The following is a 14,769-nucleotide window of genomic DNA, read 5'->3' as shown; positions in this document are numbered from 1 at the left end:
GAAGCTAGCCAGTGGGATGCAATTGACATCCAGGAGTTAAAATAGCCTGGGTCATAAATTGACAGTGTTGTTGGGGGTGTGGGGGAAATGGTTGTTGTCCCACTGGTCAACTGAATTCTACTCCCAGTTAAAATTCTTTGTTTAACTCTTTCAATGGTGTGTGATCCTGTACTTTATATTCTGGCCAATTGACTTAAGTAAGCTTAGGTACAGGAACTTGGATGCAAATCACCAATACTGTTCCCTGCTGATGGTGCTGTGACTCAAGATAACCTTTCAGCGCTGCAAGAGCCTGAACAGGGGTTCAAGTCTGCTGGACAGATTGTGATTGGATGAGAGAGTCAGCAGAGGAGGGCAATAATGATCAGTCTTCGGTAATGGGATGTTCTGGAAGCATACCCAAGATCAAGAGCAATGACAGTTTCTTTCTTTGTGCCTGTGGTTATTGACAATAGCAGAGGCCATGAGTAAGAGCCAGAGAAAAACAACCAGGACTGAGTGCCCAACTCCCTTACCAATGCTTCAGGGAGAATGGCACTGTACAAGACAGAGAGGCATCACATTGCAGGGCAAACAGTGTCATTGAAAATAACTTTGATCCTACAAGGAGTTCTCAGTATGTATGATTAATGATTAAACTGGGAAGTAAAGATATTGATTAGCTAAAAGCTTAGAGATTTTCTTTGCTTTTAGTCCAAAGTGATAAGGCTGTGGAAGAATAAGAGGACAAAAGTGAACCTACAAAGCAGATAGAAATGCCAATCAGGTCTGTTCAAATGTCTTTGGATGCCATGATCTCTGTGAAGATCGAAGCAGAGATTGAAACTAGGTCCAGAGGTCTGATTGACGAGTCACCACCCTAAAATGTTAACTCTGTTTCTCCCTCCACAGATGCTACCTTACCTGATGAGTATTTCAAGCATTTTCTGTTTTTATGCCAGAGATCAAAGGTTGCAGTCAGAGCCCAAGGTTGCAGCAGGACGTGGAGGTCAGAGGCTAAAATTACAACCAGATGCAGGAGGCAGAAATCTGAGTTAGGCATGCAGTGCCAAGTCAGGCCAAAGTATGTTTGATGGCACAAATGGAAGAAAATACACAGGACTTGAGCAAAGCTCAGGTCAATCTGAATAATTTAAACTAGGGAAAGATGACTGCATTGAATTGTAACATTCAAATTAAAATCTTCCTTTGACTAGACACCAGACTGGTTCTACCAGCTTTCAGAAACCTCAGATGCCAGAATTTCACAAGTTGTCCTTTTGTTTCAGCAGCAAAGTAAAACAAGCTAAAAACTCCTAACAACAGGACCCTTTTTATGTGATCAAGTACAATCAATCAGCTGTATCTACATTCCCACGGGATTGACTCTCGTTACATTGACCTGCAGTTGGAATGTTTTCTTTTTCAATTGAATACAAGGGTTGTAGGTGTACCTGTCTGAAATGTGTCCTGAGATGAACGCACCACTTGTCATCCCAAAATAAACCACTGACGTGGCCATGGGACCTTTCCAACCGTTCTCACAAACTAGATCCCACTGCAAGAAAGGCAAAATAAATAGTTACAATCATTCAAATACAGGTTCTCCTTTTGGAAAATAATCACTTCTATCTTCTAAAAATAAAATTATAATCGACTATAACATTTTTGTAAGTCTTATAAGGAGAGATTCGCAGCAGACTTTAATTCATTTTTGTTTCTGTTTAACAGCATTTCCCCAATTTTCCATCTTTTCACCTACAGCTCTTGGCAGCATGTAACTTTCTGGGCATCAGGAGCCCTCTGACACCTTAACCAAGTGGGCATTCTTCATAGAATCATAAAAAGTTGCAGCACACAAAATGGCTATTTATCTTCCTGTGGACAGATTTTTTTTATTCAAGAACCAGCTAGTCCCAATTTTGTGTTCAATTCACAGAATTTATGGACTCTGCTTCAATGGCAGTTTGAGGCAAATAGTTCCATATTCTGACCAAACAATTTTTTTTCTAACTGTCCCTTCAAATATTTTTGTAATTTTCTTTAATTTGAGCTCTCTTGTTAGCGTCTTATTGGTTAGTGGAAATAATTCCTCACGATGGCTGGAATTTTACATTGTGGCAGTGGCCCGCCCACTGGCGGAAAGGTTGTTGGGAGAGCCCGCTTCAGCCAGGCCGGGAAGCCATGCAGCAATTTTGCGTGGCCCAGGCCCTTAATTGGCCTCAGTTGGGACTTCCACCTCTCTGAGGCAGGAAGACCTGCCTCCAAGAGCTGCTGGCCAATCAGAGTGCTAGCAGCTCATCAGTCCCCAAAACGCCACCAGGAGCAGTGGCCACTGCTGGGACTGCAGCCAGCAAGAAGTGGCCAATGGATGGCATCCTTCAGGAAGGGAAGTGGGGCACAGGCTTTGCTGGGGAACAATCGGCGGGGCCCCGGTGAGGGATGCGGTGGGAGTCGGAGAGCAGAATGGGGGGGCGGGGGGTGCAGTTTTAGCAGCGGTGGCCTATCCTGCTGGGGGGCCTTCCGTGGGGCATAGGGTGCCTGATCAGCAACCCCTCTGCACTCCGACTTCAGCTGCAAGGAGGACGCCAGTTATTACTGAGCGGCCGGCTTGGGTGCTGAAATACCCGTCTGCCACTGGTAAAATACCAGCAGCAGTGGGAGGAGGCCCTTAAATGGCAATTAATTTGTCACTTCAGAGCCTCAATTGGCCTGGGGTGGGCAGGCTGCTTGCCACCTGCCCCACCGCTGGTAAAATAGCAGTGAGGATAGGTAAGCAACAGGCATGGGGCCACCCCACCCCGTCTCCCATACTATGTTATGCCCCACTTCGCCTCCCAGCTCACTCTCGAGAGCAGGCATAAAATTCCGGCCTATAACAGTATTTTTTCCCTCTCTGGATGTGGGAAACTCTGCGTTTATAGTCCATCTATGGTTGCTCTGAGCCAGTGGTAATGGACATTTTTCCTTGCACTGCTGTATTCCTTGTGGTGATGATAGCCCATAGACTGGATCTTGTTGTCCACCCGACAGCAGGTTCTGTGGTGGGGGGGTGCACTGGAGAATTGGAGCAGCAGCGACCACCAAAGAACTCGACGCCAGCATTGCCAGACCCAATCTTCCATGCATTGGGATAGGCTGATGATGCCCTTCCCACCCAGAGACCAATTGAAGCCCTTAACTGGCCTATTAATGGCCACTTAAGGGCATCTTCTCGCTGCCGCTGGGATATTACCAGCGGCGGGTATGGGGCCTCTGCCTCCCGGAGTGGACGCCTTCGAAAATGAGGCACCCTCCCTGCAGGATTGGGGTAGGAGTCCCTCCTCCATGGGCAATTTGTGGCCCACAGAGGACCCCCACGGAACCAATTCACCCTCTCCCCTTTACCGAACGGCCACCTACCCCACACACCCCCTCACCGGGGTCATCAGGTTACAAAGATGAATCAAGTTTAATAAGAAGTAAATTCAAACAGAAGTAATGGCAAACCCAGCAGATTTAATCAGATTATGATATTTACCAAAACAATAAATGTGTCAAAGTTCCAGTAGATATTGGAAAGTAACAATTTTCGTTTGGACCAGGTATCTTTGATTGAAAGTTTTTGCATAAGATTGGATGTCGACTGGATGTCTACTAGCCTTGACCCACTAGCAACCTTGCAAAATAGAAATACACTAAAAAAAAATTCAGACTACTCCCTGGGTTAAATACTTCTACAGCTTCTTCAAATACTACCATGGGATCTTTAACATCCAATCAAACCAATGGGAACAGACAAGTGTGAATAACACCAAGAATAAATTAACTGGGCATTCATCCAGGCTGTAAATTGGCTTCCATAATTCCCTGGATAACAACTGTGATTTTAGAATGTAAATCGTTGTGTTTGAAGCACATTGAAATGTTATGAGAACTTGTTAACAATGTGATGTATAAATGACATTCGATCAATATAACAAAAAATGAAGTTTTTAATGCTCCAATGCAAGACAAATCTTCAATCTATCACAAGGCAGAATCATGTGCCACCCAATATAAATGAAATTTCCACAAACCTACAGACTAGAATGAAGATTAAGTGGTGATCAATTTTGTCTGGGAGCCACAAATATGGATCGCTGTCTGATTTCCGAAACCCCACTCACTCATTCTGTATCAGTGCCAGAAGTCCTGCTGTCCAACAAATCTACCCTCATATCTCATTAAGACTGCGGTGAAAGAAAAGCCACATTGGCTGGAAACACCAGTTGCCAGTCTTTTATCCATCCTGCGATCAAGCATTGTTATATTGTTTTGCAGAGTGTAGAGAAATCCCATCTCTGACATCAAAGCGATCCAGTCTTGATAAGAATGGCTGGAATCCAGCCTTTACACAATCAGAGAAATATAGGTAGCTCATAAATTCTCAAGAAGACAATGACTGAAACATTTCCACAAAGGTTTCTGGGAGTTTAGCCAGATCTTCATGTTCATGACAGACACAGAAAATATTTTGGATCAATCCAAAAAGTGTGCACCAAATATCAATGTCAGAATCTTGCATATCCCTTCTCCCTACCATTGAATTCCCTCCAAGATATACGGCTGAATTTTGTAGTCCCGCCACCGGGAGTGGCGGCGGGCGTGGACAATGGCGGCCATGCCGCATGGGAAACACGCGGCTGCGCCGCCATGACTACATGGCGGGCGTCCAATTAACATATTGATGGTGCCGCCACCCCACTCCCCCAATCACATTGCAAGGTGGCATGGGTGACAATATTCACAGTGTCACCTGATGCAGGATCAGGTGTTGGTGCCATTTTTAAAAGGCTCCCAGCCCTGCAAACAAAATGCAGAGTTGCCCCCTACCCCGCCGTCCATAATATAATGCAGAGTTTCCCCTTCCCCTAAACCATCAAATAAGGCAGAGTTGCCCTCTTCCCCACAAAGCAAAAAATAATGCCGAGTTGCCCTCTTCCTCCCAATCCATAAATTAACGCAGAGTTTCCCCTTCCCCTAAACCATCAATTAAGGCAGAGTTGCCCTCTTCCTCACAAAGCAAAAAATAATGCCGAGTTGCCCTCTTCCTCCCAAACCATGAACTAATACCAAGTTGCCCTCTTCCCCCCAATCCATAAATTAACGCAGAGTTGCCCTCTTCCACACAATCCATAAACTAATAGCGAGTTGCCATCTTCCTCCCCAACCAAAAAATAATGCAGAGTTGCCCCCTTCCTCCCAATCCATAAACTAATGCCAAGTTGCCCTCTTCCGCACAATCATAAACTAATGCCGAGTTGCCCCCTTCCTCCCAATCCATAAACTAATGCCGAGTTGCCCTGTACCCCCAATCCATAAATTAACGCAGAGTTGCCCTCTTCCCCCCAATCCATAAACTAATGCCGAGTTGCCCCCTTCCTCCCAATCCATAAACTAATGCCGAGTTGCCCTCTACCCCCAATCCATAAACTAATGTCGAGTTGCCCCCTTCCCTCCAATCCATAAACGAATGAAGAGTTGCCCTCTTCCCTCCAATCCATAAATTAACGCAGAGTTGCCCTCTTCCCTCCAATCCATAAATTAATGCAGAGTTGCCCTCCTCCCCACAATCCATAAATTAATGCAGAGTTGCCCTCTTCCCTCCAATCCATAAATTAACGCAGAGTTGCCCTCCTCCCCCCAATCCATAAATTAATGCAGAGTTGCCCTCCTACCCCCAATTCATAAATTAATGCAGAGTTGCCCTCTTCCCTCCAATCCATAAATTAACGCAGAGTTGCCCTCTTCCCCCCCAATACATAAACTAATGCCGAGTTGCCCTCTTCCTCCCAATCCATAAATTAACGCAGAGTTGCCCTCTTCCCTCCAATCCATAAACTAATAACGAGTTGCCCTCTCCCTCCCAATCCATAAACTAACGCAGAGTTGCCCTCTTCCCTCCAATCCATAAACTAATACCGAGTTCCCTCTTCCTCCCAATCCATAAACTAATGCCGAGTTGCCCTCTTCCTCCCAATCCATAAATTAACGCAGAGTTGCCCTCTTCCCTCCAATCCATAAACTAATACCGAGTTGCCCTCTTCCTCCCAATCCATAAACTAATACCGAGTTGCCCTCTTCCTCCCAATCCATAAACTAATACCGAGTTGCCCTCTTCCCCCCCAATCCATCAACTAATACCGAGTTGCCCTCTTCCCTCCAATCCATAAACTAATGCCGAGTTGCACTCTTCCCCCCCAATCCATAAACTAATGCAGTGTTGCCCCTTCCCCCCAATCCATAAACAAATGCAGAGTTGCCCCCTTCCCCCAATCCATAAACTAACGCAGAGTCGCGCTCTTCCTCCCAATCCATAAACTAATGCAGTGTTGCCCCCTTCCCCCCAATCCATAAACTAATACCGAGTTGCCCTCTTCCCTCCAATCCATAAACTAATGCCGAGTTGCCCTCTTCCTCCCAATCCATAAATTAACGCAGAGTTGCCCTCTTCCCCCAATCCATAAATTAATGCCAAGTTGCCCTCTTACCCCAATCCATAAACAAATGCCGTGTTGCCCACTTCCTCCCAATCTATAAACTAATGCAGAGTTGCCCTCTTCCCCCAATCCATAAGCTAATACCGAGTTGCCTCCTTCCCCCCAATCCATAAACTAATACCGAGTTGCCATCTTCCTCCCAAACCAAAAAATATTGCAGAGTTGCCCCCTTCCTCCCAATCCATAAACTAATGCCGACTTGCTCTCTTCCCTCCAATCCATAAACTAATACCGAGTTGCCCTCGTCCTCCCAAACCAAAAAACAATGCAGAGTTGCCCCCTTCCCCCCAATCCATAAACTAATACCGAGTTGCCCTCTTTCTCCCAGTACAAAAACTAATACCGAGTTGCCATCTTTCTGCCAATACATAAACTAATGCCGAGTTGCCCTCTTTCCCCCAAAACATAAACTAATGCAGAGTTGCCCCCTTCCCCCCAATCCATAAACTAATGCTGAGTGGCCTCCTTCCTCCCAATCCATGAACTAATGCCGAGTTGCACTCTTCCTCCCAATCCATAAACTTATACCAAGTTGCCCTCTTCCCTCCAATCCATAAACTAATGCCGGGTTGCCCCCTTCCCCCAGCCCATAAACTAATGCAGAGTTGCCCCCATCCCCCCAATCCATAAACTAATACCAAGTTGCCCTCTTCCCCCCAATCCATAAACTATTACCGAGTTGCCCCCTTCCTCCCAATCCATACATTAATGCCGAGTTGCCCCCTTCCTCCCAATCCATAAACTAATACCATGTTACCCTCTTCCCCCAATCCATAAATTAATGCCGAGTTCCCCTTTTCCTCCCAAACCAAAAAATAATGCAGAGTTGCCCTCTTCCCCACAATCCATAAACTAATGCAGAGTTGCCCTCTTCCCCGCAATCCATCAACAGTTGCAGCGTTGCCCTCTTCCTCCCAATCCATAAATCAACGCCGAGTTGCCCTCTTCCTCCCAATCCATAAATTTATGCCGAGATGCCCTCTTCCCTCCAATCCATTAACTAATGCCGAGTTGCCCTCTTCGTCCCAATCCATAAACTAATACCGAGTTGCCCTCTTCCCCCCAATCCATAAATTAATGCCGAGTTGCCCTCTTCCTCCCAATCCATAAACTAACGCCGAGTTGCCCTCTTCCTCCCAAACAACAAAACAAAGCAGAGTTGCCCCCTTCCCCCATTCCACAAACTAATACTGAGTTGCCCTCTTTCTCCCAATACATAAACTAATGCAGAGTTGCCCCCTTCCCCCCAATCCATAAACTAATGCCGAGTTGCCTCCTTCCTCCCAATCCATGAACTAATACCGAGTTGCAGTCTTCCTCCCAATCCATAAACTAATGCCGGGTTGCCCCCTTCCCCCCAGTCCATAAACTAATGCAGAGTTGCCCCCTTCCCCCCAATCCATAAACGAATGCCGAGTTGCCCTCTTCCCCCCAATCCATAAATTAATTCCGAGTTGCCCTCGTCCCCCCAATCCATCAACTAATACCGAGTTACCCTCTTCCTCTCAATCCATAAACTAATGCCGTGTTGCCCTCTTCCCCCAATCGATCACCTGATGCAGTATTGCCCTCTTCCTCCCAATCCATAAATTAACGCCGAGTTCCCCTTTTCCTTCCAAACCAAAAAATAATGCAGAGTTGCCCCCTTCCCCCAATATATAAATTAATGCCGTGTTGCCCTCTTCCCCACAATCCATAAACTAATGCAGAGTTGCCCTCTTCCCCACAATCCATAAACTAATGCCGAGTTGCCCTCTTCCTCTCAATCCATAAACTAATGCCGTGTTGCCCTCTTCCCCCAATCCATCACCTGATGCAGTATTGCCCTCTTCCTCCCAATCCATAAATTAACGCCGAGTTGCCCTCTTCCTCCCAATCCATAAACTAATACCGAGTTGCTCTCTTCCCCCCAATCCATAAATTAATGCCGAGTTGCCCTCTTCCTCCCAATCCATAAACTAATGCCGAGTTGCCCTCTTCCTTCCAATCCATAAACTAACACCGAGTTGCCCTCTTCCTCCCAAACCAAAAAACAATGCAGAGTTGCCCTCTTCCCCCCATTCCATTAACTAATGCCGAGTTGCCTCCTTCCTCCCAATCCATGAACTAATACCGAGTTGCAGTCTTCCTCCCAATCCATAAACTAATGCCGGGTTGCCCCCTTCACCCAGTCCATAAACTAATGCAGAGTTGTCCTCTTCCCCCCAATCCATAAATTAATGCCGAGTTGCCCTCTTCCCCCCAATCCATAAACTAATACCGAGTTGCCACCTTCCTCCCAATCCATAAATTAATGCGGAGGTGCCTCCTTCCTCCCAATCCATGAACTAATACCGAGTTGCCCTCTTCCCCCCAATCCATAAATTAATGCCGAGTTGCCCTCTTCCCCCCAGTCCATAAACTAATACCGAGTTGCCCCCTTCCTCCCAATCCATAAATTAATGCCGAGGTGCCTCCTTCCTCCCAATCCATGAACTAATACCGAGTTGCCCTCTTCCCCCAATCCATAAATTAATACCGAGTTGCCCTCTTCCCCCAATCCATAAATTAATGCCGAGTTCCCCTTTTCCTTCCAAACCAAAAAATAATGCAGAGTTGCCCCCTTCCCCCAATATATAAATTAATGCCAAGTTGCCCTCTTCCCCACAATCCATAAACTCATGCCGAGTTGCCCTCTTCCTCTCAATCCATAAACTAATGCAGAGTTGCCCTCTTCCCCACAATCCACAAACTAATGCCGAGTTGCCCTCTTCCTCTCAATCCATAAACTAATGCCGTGTTGCCCTCTTCCCCCAATCCATCACCTGATGCAGTATTGCCCTCTTCCTCCCAATCCATAAATTAACGCCGAGTTGCCCTCTTCCTCCCAATCCATAAACTAATACCGAGTTGCCCTCTTCCCCCCAATCCATAAATTAATGCAGAGGTGCCCTCTTCCTCCCAATCCATAAACTAATGCCGAGTTGCCCTCTTCCCTCCAATCCATAAACTAACACCGAGTTGCCCTCTTCCCCCCAATCCATAAATTAATGCAGAGGTGCCCTCTTCCTCCCAATTCATAAACTAATGCCGAGTTGCCCTCTTTCTCCCAATACATAAATTAATGCCGAGTTGCCCCCTTTCCCCCAATCCATCACCTAATGCAGTGTTGCCCTCTTCCCCCCAATCCATAAACTAATACCGAGTTGCCCTCTTTCTCCCAATACATAAATTAAAGCCGAGTTGCCCTCTTCCCCCCAATCCATAAACTAATGCCGAGTTGCCCTCTTCCCCCCAATCCATAAACTAATGCTGAATTGCCCTCTTCCCCCCAAACCAAAAAACAAATCAGAGTTGCCCTCTTCCCCCCAATCCATAAACTAATACCGAGTTGCCCCCTTCCTCCCAATCCATAAATTAATGCCGAGGTGCCCTCTTCCCCCCAAACCAAAAAACAAATCAGAGTTGCCCTCTTCCTCCCAATCCATAAACTAATGCCGAATTGCCCTCTTCCCCCCAAACCAAAAAACAAATCAGAGTTGCCCTCTTCCTCCCAATCCATAAACTAATGCCGAATTGCCCTCTTCCCCCCAAACCAAAAAACAAATCAGAGTTGCCCTCTTCCCCCCAATCCATAAACTAATGCCGAATTGCCCTCTTCCCCCCAAACCAAAAAACAAATCAGAGTTGCCCTCTTCCCCCAATCCATAAATTAATGCCGAGTTCCCCTTTTCCTTCCAAACCAAAAAATAATGCAGAGTTGCCCCCTTCCCCACAATCCATAAACTAATGCAGAGTTGCCCTCTTCCCCACAATCCATAAACTAATGCCGAGTTGCCCTCTTCCTCCCAATCCATAAACTAATGCCGTGTTGCCCTCTTCCGCCAATCCATCACCTGATGCAGTGTTGCCCTCTTCCTCCCAATCCATAAATTAACGCCGAGTTGCCCTCTTCCTCCCAATCCATAAACTAATACCGAGTTGCCCTCTTCCCCCAATCCATAAATTAATGCAGAGTTGCCCTCTTCCTCCCAATCCATAAACTAATGCCGAGTTGCCCTCTTCCCTCCAATCCATAAACTAACACCGAGTTGCCCTCTTCCCCACAATCCATAAACTAATGCCGAGTTGCCCTCTTCCTCCCAATCCATAAATTAACGCCGAGTTGCCCTCTTCCTCCCAATCCATAAACTAATACCGAGTTGCCCTCTTCCCCCCAATCCATAAATTAATGCAGAGTTGCCCTCTTCCTCCCAATCCATAAACTAATGCCGAGTTGCCCTCTTCCCTCCAATCCATAAACTAACACCGAGTTGCCCTCTTCCTCCCAAACCAAAAAACAATGCAGAGTTGCCCTCTTCCCCCCATTCCATAAACTAAGACCGAGTTGCCCTCTTCCCCACAATCCATAAATTAATGGCGAGTTGCCCTCTTCCTCCCAATTCATAAACTAATGCCGAGTTGCCCTCTTACTCCCAAACCAAAAAACAATGCAGAGTTGCCCCCTTTCGACCCAATCCATAAACTAATGCAGAGTTGCCCTCTTCCCCACAATCCATAAACTAATGCCGAGTTGCCCTCTTCCTCCCAATCCATAAACTAATGCCGTGTTGCCCTCTTCCGCCAATCCATCACCTGATGCAGTGTTGCCCTCTTCCTCCCAATCCATAAATTAACGCCGAGTTGCCCTCTTCCTCCCAATCCATAAACTAATACCGAGTTGCCCTCTTCCGCCAATCCATAAATTAATGCAGAGTTGCCCTCTTCCTCCCAATCCATAAACTAATGCCGAGTTGCCCTCTTCCCTCCAATCCATAAACTAACACCGAGTTGCCCTCTTCCCCACAATCCATAAACTAATGCCGAGTTGCCCTCTTCCTCCCAATCCATAAATTAACGCCGAGTTGCCCTCTTCCTCCCAATCCATAAACTAATACCGAGTTGCCCTCTTCCCCCCAATCCATAAATTAATGCAGAGTTGCCCTCTTCCTCCCAATCCATAAACTAATGCCGAGTTGCCCTCTTCCCTCCAATCCATAAACTAACACCGAGTTGCCCTCTTCCTCCCAAACCAAAAAACAATGCAGAGTTGCCCTCTTCCCCCCATTCCATAAACTAAGACCGAGTTGCCCTCTTCCCCACAATCCATAAATTAATGGCGAGTTGCCCTCTTCCTCCCAATTCATAAACTAATGCCGAGTTGCCCTCTTACTCCCAAACCAAAAAACAATGCAGAGTTGCCCCCTTTCGACCCAATCCATAAACTAATACCGAGTTGCCCTCTTTCTCCCAATACATAAATAATGCCGAGTTGCCCCCTTCCCCCAATCCATAAATTAATACAGAGTTGCCCTCTTTCTCCCAATACATGAACTAATGCAGAGTTGCCCTCTTCCCCCCAATCCATAAACTAATGCCGAATTGCCCTCTTCCCCCCAAACCAAAAAACAAATCAGAGTTGCCCTCTTCCCCCCAATCCATAAATTAATGCCGAGTTGTCCTCTTCCTCCCAAACCAAAAAACACTGCAGAGTTGCCCGCTTCCCCCAAATCCATAAACTAATACCGAGTTGCCCTCTTTCTCCCAATACATAAATTAATGCAGAGTTGCCCTCTTCCCCCCAATCCATAAATTAATGCCGAGTTGCCCCCTTCCCCCCAATCCATAAACTAATGCAGAGGCGCACTCTTCCCCCCAATCCATAAACTAATGCAGAGGCGCGCTCTTCCTCCCAAACCAAAAAATAATGCAGAGTTGCCCCCTTCCCCCCAATCCATAAACTAATGCAGAGGCGCACTCTTCCCCCCAATCCATAAACTAATGCCAAGTTTCCCTCTTCCTCCCAATCCATAAACTAATGCAGAGTTGCCCCCATCCCACCAATTCATAAACTAATGCAGAGTTGCCCCCTTCCCCTCAATCCATAAACTAATACCGAGATGCCCTCTGCCTCCCAATCCATAAATTAATGCAGAGTTGCCCTCTTCCTCCCAATCCATAAACTAATGCAGAGTTGCCCCCATCCCACCAATTCATAAACTAATGCAGAGTTGCCCCCTTCCCCTCAATCCATAAACTAATACCGAGATGCCCTCTGCCTCCCAATCCATAAATTAATGCAGAGTTGCCCCCTTCCCCTCAATCCATAAACTAATACCGAGATGCCCTCTTCCTCCCAATCCATAAACTAATGCAGAGTTGCCCCCATCCCACCAATTCATAAACTAATGCAGAGTTGCCCCCTTCCCCTCAATCCATAAACTAATACCGAGATGCCCTCTTCCTCCCAATCCATAAACTAATGCTGAGTTGCCCCCTTCCTCCCAAACCAAAAAATAATGCAGAGTTGCCCCCTTCCCCTCAATCCATAAACTAATACCGAGATACCCTCTTCCTCCCAATCCATAAACTAATGCAGAGGCGCACTCTTCCCCCCAATCCATAAACTAATACCGAGATGCCCTCTTCCTCCCAATCCATAAACTAATGCAGAGTTGCCCTCTTCCTCCCAATTCATAAACTAATGCCGAGTTGCCCTCTTACTCCCAAACCAAAAAACAATGCAGAGTTGCCCCCTTTCGACCCAATCCATAAACTAATGCAGAGTTGCCCTCTTCCCCACAATCCATAAACTAATGCCGAGTTGCCCTCTTCCTCCCAATGCATAAACTAATGCCGTGTTGCCCTCTTCCGCCAATCCATCACCTGATGCAGTGTTGCCCTCTTCCTCCCAATCCATAAATTAACGCCGAGTTGCCCTCTTCCTCCCAATCCATAAACTAATGCCGAGTTGCCCTCTTCCCTCCAATCCATAAACTAACACCGAGTTGCCCTCTTCCCCACAATCCATAAACTAATGCCGAGTTGCCCTCTTCCTCCCAATCCATAAATTAACGCCGAGTTGCCCTCTTCCTCCCAATCCATAAACTAATACCGAGTTGCCCTCTTCCCCCCAATCCATAAATTAATGCAGAGTTGCCCTCTTCCTCCCAATCCATAAACTAATGCCGAGTTGCCCTCTTCCCTCCAATCCATAAACTAACACCGAGTTGCCCTCTTCCTCCCAAACCAAAAAACAATGCAGAGTTGCCCTCTTCCCCCCATTCCATAAACTAAGACCGAGTTGCCCTCTTCCCCACAATCCATAAATTAATGGCGAGTTGCCCTCTTCCTCCCAATTCATAAACTAATGCCGAGTTGCCCTCTTACTCCCAAACCAAAAAACAATGCAGAGTTGCCCCCTTTCGACCCAATCCATAAACTAATACCGAGTTGCCCTCTTTCTCCCAATACATAAATAATGCCGAGTTGCCCCCTTCCCCCAATCCATAAATTAATACAGAGTTGCCCTCTTTCTCCCAATACATGAACTAATGCAGAGTTGCCCTCTTCCCCCCAATCCATAAACTAATGCCGAATTGCCCTCTTCCCCCCAAACCAAAAAACAAATCAGAGTTGCCCTCTTCCCCCCAATCCATAAATTAATGCCGAGTTGTCCTCTTCCTCCCAAACCAAAAAACACTGCAGAGTTGCCCGCTTCCCCCAAATCCATAAACTAATACCGAGTTGCCCTCTTTCTCCCAATACATAAATTAATGCAGAGTTGCCCTCTTCCCCCCAATCCATAAATTAATGCCGAGTTGCCCCCTTCCCCCCAATCCATAAACTAATGCAGAGGCGCACTCTTCCCCCCAATCCATAAACTAATGCAGAGGCGCGCTCTTCCTCCCAAACCAAAAAATAATGCAGAGTTGCCCCCTTCCCCCCAATCCATAAACTAATGCAGAGGCGCACTCTTCCCCCCAATCCATAAACTAATGCCAAGTTTCCCTCTTCCTCCCAATCCATAAACTAATGCAGAGTTGCCCCCATCCCACCAATTCATAAACTAATGCAGAGTTGCCCCCTTCCCCTCAATCCATAAACTAATACCGAGATGCCCTCTGCCTCCCAATCCATAAATTAATGCAGAGTTGCCCTCTTCCTCCCAATCCATAAACTAATGCAGAGTTGCCCCCATCCCACCAATTCATAAACTAATGCAGAGTTGCCCCCTTCCCCTCAATCCATAAACTAATACCGAGATGCCCTCTGCCTCCCAATCCATAAATTAATGCAGAGTTGCCCCCTTCCCCTCAATCCATAAACTAATACCGAGATGCCCTCTTCCTCCCAATCCATAAACTAATGCAGAGTTGCCCCCATCCCACCAATTCATAAACTAATGCAGAGTTGCCCCCTTCCCCTCAATCCATAAACTAATACCGAGATGCCCTCTTCCTCCCAATCC

At 46.7% G+C, this 14,769-nt stretch overlaps 1 protein-coding gene across 10 annotated transcripts in view; it reads right to left on the bottom strand.

Moving 5' to 3' along the window:
• Positions 1 to 14,769, bottom strand: part of LOC137368969 (solute carrier family 22 member 4-like) — a 213,976-nt gene that overhangs the window by 165,278 nt on the left and 33,929 nt on the right. For all 10 annotated transcript variants that reach the window (XM_068029367.1, XM_068029370.1, XM_068029374.1 and 7 more), the window contains one exon: positions 1,434 to 1,537. In XM_068029367.1, the coding sequence (XP_067885468.1) occupies positions 1,434 to 1,537 (104 nt within the window). The remainder of the gene's footprint in view (positions 1 to 1,433; positions 1,538 to 14,769) is intronic.

The sequence above is a fragment of the Heterodontus francisci genome, chromosome 4 (assembly GCF_036365525.1).
Source record: "Heterodontus francisci isolate sHetFra1 chromosome 4, sHetFra1.hap1, whole genome shotgun sequence".
Classification (NCBI taxonomy): Eukaryota; Metazoa; Chordata; class Chondrichthyes; order Heterodontiformes; family Heterodontidae; genus Heterodontus; species Heterodontus francisci.
The sequence above is the reverse complement of the archived record's forward strand: the minus strand, read 5'-3'. Positions and strand labels throughout refer to the sequence as shown.